Source organism: Buceros rhinoceros, unplaced genomic scaffold (assembly GCF_000710305.1).
Source record: "Buceros rhinoceros silvestris isolate BGI_N320 unplaced genomic scaffold, ASM71030v1 scaffold40828, whole genome shotgun sequence".
NCBI lineage: Eukaryota > Metazoa > Chordata > Aves > Bucerotiformes > Bucerotidae > Buceros > Buceros rhinoceros.
In genome coordinates this window covers 1-5,970 of record NW_010428132.1, presented here as the reverse complement: position 1 = coordinate 5,970, position 5,970 = coordinate 1, and the positions used below count along the sequence as shown (strand labels likewise).

General features: G+C 52.4%; 1 protein-coding gene across 2 annotated transcripts in view; it reads right to left on the bottom strand.

Moving 5' to 3' along the window:
* RAD51 (RAD51 recombinase) overlaps positions 1-5,252 on the bottom strand; it is a 5,859-nt gene extending 607 nt beyond the window's left edge. The window contains exons 1-8 of one of the 2 annotated variants that reach the window (XM_010142162.1): positions 5,166-5,252; positions 4,690-4,827; positions 3,520-3,637; positions 2,984-3,075; positions 1,643-1,737; positions 1,077-1,190; positions 180-309; positions 2-49 (exon numbers count right to left, since the gene is read on the bottom strand). In XM_010142162.1, the coding sequence (XP_010140464.1) occupies positions 2-49; positions 180-309; positions 1,077-1,190; positions 1,643-1,737; positions 2,984-3,075; positions 3,520-3,637; positions 4,690-4,827; positions 5,166-5,252 (822 nt within the window). The remainder of the gene's footprint in view (position 1; positions 50-179; positions 310-1,076; positions 1,191-1,642; positions 1,738-2,983; positions 3,076-3,519; positions 3,638-4,689; positions 4,828-5,165) is intronic. The other variant, XM_010142163.1, reaches the window with a different exon arrangement.
* Between the last annotated feature and the right edge of the window lie 718 nt (positions 5,253-5,970).

Genomic DNA, 5,970 nt, shown 5'->3' with positions numbered 1-5,970 from the left:
CGTCCACTTGTGCCACCACTTGGTTGGTGATCAAAACTGCCACGCCAAACTGCGAGGGAAGAGCAGCAAACCAAAAAGAGTTTATTTACCATAATCTGGGAAATAAGAAAAATTAAAAAAAAAGGAAAAAAGGTGTGGGCAGAAACCCGCTGGCACCCAACGGGCAGGTCAGAGCTTACCTCATCTGCGAGGCGAAGGAGCATCCGCAGAAACCTGGCCAGATGCATCTGCCGGGCTGCCAGCTCGCCCCTGCCCGAGTAGTCGGTCCGGTAGAGGGCCGTGGCACTGTCCACGATCAGCAGCGCGTACCTGGGGAGGACGAGCACGAGGTTCTCGTCGTTTCCAGGCATGAGTGACGGAGCATGATGGTGCCCATGAACCGCCGGGCCGTGCACAGGCGTGGTGGGAGCCGGGCTCAGCCCGACAGCAAGCAGGGCTGTGCACAACACCGGCTTCATCTGCCACCTTCAGATCACCGGCTACACGACAGACCCCAGTGAACCCAAAGGAAGCAGCTGCATGATGGAAAACTTGCTGCGCTCTTACAGACCAGCCCAGAATTTCCTGTTCTGGCAGCACAGGGATTCTGCAGACAGGTTCCAGCACACCCCACCCCTCCTTCCCTCTGGAGGCCCATAAACCTCTGTTCTGAACCGACGCTGCCGGCACAGGTTTCAGGGGTGCTTGGCATGCCCTGAACCAAGCCTGTTCCTGACAGCAGTTCTGAGCTGGTCTTTACTAGAGCTGTGCCTCAGGCTGGCGCATGGTCTTTGCCAGGGGTCAGTTGTCACAGGTCAGTCGCTGGGTCAGACACATCACTTCAACTGCCCACTGGTGCGGCCAGCCCTGCCCTGGACATGCCCACCCAAAACCCAGCTGGAGAATGACCGAACCTGAGCTCAGCACTGAAGGAATTCAGCCTGTTGCAAAAAAGTGAACTTTGAAGCCAGTAATTACTCTGATGTTTCACCATCTTGTGACCTGCACTTGTCCCGCCCTCATCCATCCTCCGCAGGGAGCTTTGTGACACGGCGATGGGCCGGTGCACAACCCTGCCACCCCATCAGTCTTGTTACCGTGACTCAGCCATCATCGCCGACGCCTGGTACAGGAGCTGGGTCTGGTGATCCGTGTTAAAGCCTCGAGCGTAGGCCACGTTGTCCAGGACGTCGCTGCCAGACAAGCCATACCTGGAGACCGGGCAAAAAAAGTAACACCTTGAGAGGATGGCTTCCTCAAGAGGAGTTATCCAAGGGCTTTACCTAACGGCCTTCCCGGGAGAACGCTGCGGTGCTGTGCGAGCTGACACAACTGCAGCACTGTGAGAGAAATCAACGCTTCCCCAGTAAATCAGGGAGAGTTATGCCCCCCAGAAGCAGTTTTAATTTTGAGAACGTCTAAGAGCAGAAGTTGCTCCTTTTACTACGGTACAGGACCAGCACTTCAGGCTTTTAAGTCTAACCAGAATGTCTGTGAGAGCAAAGTTTTTACTTGGGCAATGCAGATTTACTGTCCAGTTGGTACAAACCACCCCAGAACACGCTGATTTCACAGAGGTCCGTATTAACCAGCAGAGCTGCCCCACGAGGAAACATTCCTGTCTTCTGCTGACACCAGTGCACTTCCAGCCCCCAGCACAGACCTTTCGGCCACGGCCAGCAGCCGTTCCGGGCGGAAGGTCCCTTCTGTGTCGATGTACATGGCTTTTCCTTCACCCCCGCCTCGGTCAATGGGAAGCTACATGAATGAACAAATGAAAGAACGTGAAAGAGAGCGTCACAAACAAGCCAGTGACTGCCTTGGGCCCTCAGCTGGTGTCGTACAGCAGGTAACGTGCTGTGATGGGGTGATTCACGTCCCATTTCTCTGGGAGCAGCGAGGGAAAGGTTCCTGTTCCCAATCTCCGATCCCTGCGTGAGCGGACATGTACCTAACTCCGAGCTGATCAGTTCAGCTACCTAAGGGTGTTAACTAACTGACCTAATTAAGCCCAAAGCCTCGAATATTTCATGAAATAGCAACCTCTAGAAAGTAATAAACACTACTATGTGTTTGAACTAAGATTAGAACAAAGGGTTGCGCCAAAGTGCTCTGCTGTTTGACAGAGGAGCCGCCTCAGGACGTGTACGGAAGCGGAGAGCTCAGGATATGCTCAGGGAGGACAGCAGCCGGTCAAGAACTCGCTGAACCCAAAAGAGTTTCTTCTCTTTTCACCACTCTTGGTGCTAACAAGGATTCTCTGCAGTCCAGAGCACCCGAAGAGATCAAACACTTCTCTGCATTTAAGTCCTAGAATTACATAGCAAGGTCAGTGTGCTCAATTTTGTTGTCAGAATACTGAGGGGAAAAAGTAGATAAAAGTGCCAGGACACATCAAACACAGGCAGAAACCACCCTGACCAGTGCTGCTCTATGTGTTTGAACTAAGATTAGAACAAAGGGTTGCGCCAAAGTGCTCTGCTGTTTGACAGAGGAGCCGCCTCAGGACGTGTACGGAAGCGGAGAGCTCAGGATATGCTCAGGGAGGACAGCAGCCGGTCAAGAACTCGCTGAACCCAAAAGAGTTTCTTCTCTTTTCACCACTCTTGGTGCTAACAAGGATTCTCTGCAGTCCAGAGCACCCGAAGAGATCAAACACTTCTCTGCATTTAAGTCCTAGAATTACATAGCAAGGTCAGTGTGCTCAATTTTGTTGTCAGAATACTGAGGGGAAAAAGTAGATAAAAGTGCCAGGACACATCAAACACAGGCAGAAACCACCCTGACCAGTGCTGCTGCTGCTGAGGCAACGCTGCAGGCAGATCGGGGGCGGAACAGAGGATCCGGGAGTGCTGCAGGTCCAGCCGAGGGTGCTGCAAACAGCCCGACCTTTGCGGCTGTGTCTGTGCATCCCATCTGTGCTGGCCGAGAAAAGGGCACGGGGAGCAAACAGCCCCAAAGCTGTGGGAACAGCCGGCGGTCACCCAGCGAGCGCAGCACTCACCTGGCAGGTCACCGCCAGCGTGTGGCACAGCTGGGTTTTTCCAGTGCGGAACTCCCCGAAGAGCTCTGTGATGGACCCTGTTTCGATTCCGCCTGAAGGGAAAGGAATAAATCAGTTAAAAAAAGTCACGTATGTCGGCCAAAGGCCAGGTCCTGAGTACGCATCTACAGAGACGTGGTTAAGCTCTTCCTTTGGGTACTGAACTCTAACTGGAAAGTCTGGCTGCACACTGCGGGGTCCTCGGGTGGCAGATAAGAGCTTTCGGGAAGCGCAGTTTGGAAGGTGCTTCACAAGCTGAAACAACTGCTTCTGATCTTTTGATCTACAAGCAGGAACAGGCAGGAGATGGTACTGGGGCTTGTTTTCCTGCAATAGGTCACAGACCAGAATAAACTAGAAACATCCCCAATAGGCGGCTCTGGGGACCAAAAGGTTTTAAACTTATTGCTGCAGCAGCTGCGATACAAGAGAGCAGAACTTTTCTGTTCGACCAGAACTAACTAAGGCTGATCAGCAAAGAGGAACAGAATTATTACCCTGCAGAAGTTTATCAAGTTCTTTGGAGCCAGTGGTGATCTGGATGATCTCCGACCTTCGCTGGTGGAATTCCGTTGCTGTGGTGAAGCCCATCGGAACCAGTTTGGCTGCTTCAGCCTGAGGAAAACCAAACTAAGCAGTGCAGGGAGAGTTCACCCCACTCACCCCACCTCTAGTAACTGTCGCTGTCTGTTCTGCAAGGTAGAGAAGCGCCTGCACAAGCTGATGCAGACATGTTATTCTACAGACTATGTACCAGTTGGTACCTCTGCAGAGAACTGAAATTCTGCTCAGAGAAAAGGCCTCAACATCCGTTTTGTTTATTTTATGGGAATCCCCCCTCCTCGCCCCCCACCCTTGGGGTTCAGTTCAGTCTCTGTGAAACTTGAACTGCTCAGGATGGGCAGGCGGCTGAGGATGTGAGGTGGGAGAAGTGCTGGAGTTCAGCCCTGCGTCACATCAGATTTCAATGAAAAAGACGCGTTTGGCAGAAACTCCACGCTCTGGAAGAGAAGATGCCGAGACCACAACCCTGGCTTCTCTCTTGGTCCCCAAGAGCACACCCCAGGTGAGCCCCTGCCTGAGGTACACCAGTGACAGGCTCCAGAAGGGCTGTATGGGGTCAGTCCGGTTGTTGTAATGCAGCATCCTCTGCCCCAGTAGCTACCAGCAGAGGATGCTTTGGGAAAGGGTGTAACCAGCCAGGGACGAGGGCTGGACCCCCTGTTTGCATTCCTCTGGGCTTGGCCAGAGAGCTTCTTGATCCGGATGCTACCCCTCAAACATGGCACTTGGCTCTTCTACACCAGTTCACGCTGGAGATGGCCACCGTGCCTTGGGACAAGGAGCTCCAGAACTGAATCACAACTGGCACGAGAAGCGACTGTCTTCGCTTCAGGCTTATCACAAGAAATACTGACCGAGAAACAGCGGGCATCTCAGGCACTTCCTCACAGCGCCATGGGCTTTATAGACCTAACGGTCCCTCCCTCTTTGCTTTCTGAAGCTGCTCCTGCTGTCTTCTGTCGCTTCCCATCAAAACTCATCTCATACCTTTAATCATATTTACTGCACTTAACCAAGACCTTCTAAAATCATCGGAACACTTTAAGCCAGTAGAAAAAAAACTTCGAGTATCTTGGGTTAAAGCCTCTCCACAAGACCCTTACCAAGATTTTGTCAGCTTTGGCTTCACTGATGCCTTTAATATTCAGTAGTTCCTTCTTTGGGGCATAAGCAACAGCCTCGACGGTGTGAAATCCAGCTTCTTCCAGTTTCTTCACATCATTTGCATTTATACCACATTGCTGCAAGGGGAGGAGGAGAGACGACATGCTAAGACACAGATCCCTCAGTCTAACTACACAGAAACAGAAAACCCTTCAGCATCAGTTAGTAACGATATAGAGCATAGACCAGGCATTCTCTGTCCAGTTTAGTCGGTGCTGGAGGGCACCCACACCCGTTTGGGAAGGGTACGCAGCAAGGCAGCGGGACATACACCATCACTGTTAACGCGTCAGGCTTTTTGTTTTGGGGCTTGCTGACAGCACTCATCAAGAGCTTAGCAATTTTCAAGTACAACCTGTGCTTAAGGAAAAAGACAAGTAGATTTCTGGAACACATACTCTAGTTCCTTACCTACCTCTAACCTGGCTATGAGCTGCGGGCCAAAGCTCTCCTCCTCCACCGACGAGTCTGCGTTTGCTTCAAGCTGCATCTGCATGGCCATTGCGCCGGGAGCTCAGGACAGCTGGAAGGAACCAGGGAACTCAGTGGTGCAACAGACCGAGTCAGACAAGAGATGCGCAGCATGGGTCAGAACACATTAACAGGCCACCCAAAGCAGTACGTGATGGTTTTCTCCCCTCCCAGATCTCTCAGCTCGTGGTATGGGAGTGCTGTAAATCTCTTTTGTGCACTTTCCTACCTGGTATTAAACACCAAAATGAAAAAACCCAAACAACCCTTGGTAAGCAATAACAGGCTCAACAGAGAGCTCCACAGCAGTTCGGAATATAACGACATTAAGTTGCTATTAGCAGCGGCATTTGAGCAGAAAGTTACATGTCACATTAGAAGAGGAATTCCCTGAAACTGCAAACGCTGCTCAGTACCTTGTAGGGTTCAAGAGAGCTTTAGCTCCCTCGGGCCCTGCTAAGAAAACCCCGGCGCGTCTGCAGCACCTTCCTGACGCTGAGCAGAGCACGATGGGAGGCACGAAGGGCCAGGGGAAAGGGAGGGAAATTTCCAGCCTCTTTGGCAATAATGCTCCACAGGTGACTCTGCCGAGGGCCTGGGCAGCAGCCAGGTACCGAGCTCGCTAACGGCGCCTCTCAGCTGCCCACGGGGAGCCCAGGAGAGGCACAGACAGGGGCAGCGGTGGAAGCAGCGACAATGACACCACCAGAGCCACTCTGCTTAGCCCAGTGTCTGCCACCGAGGCCACA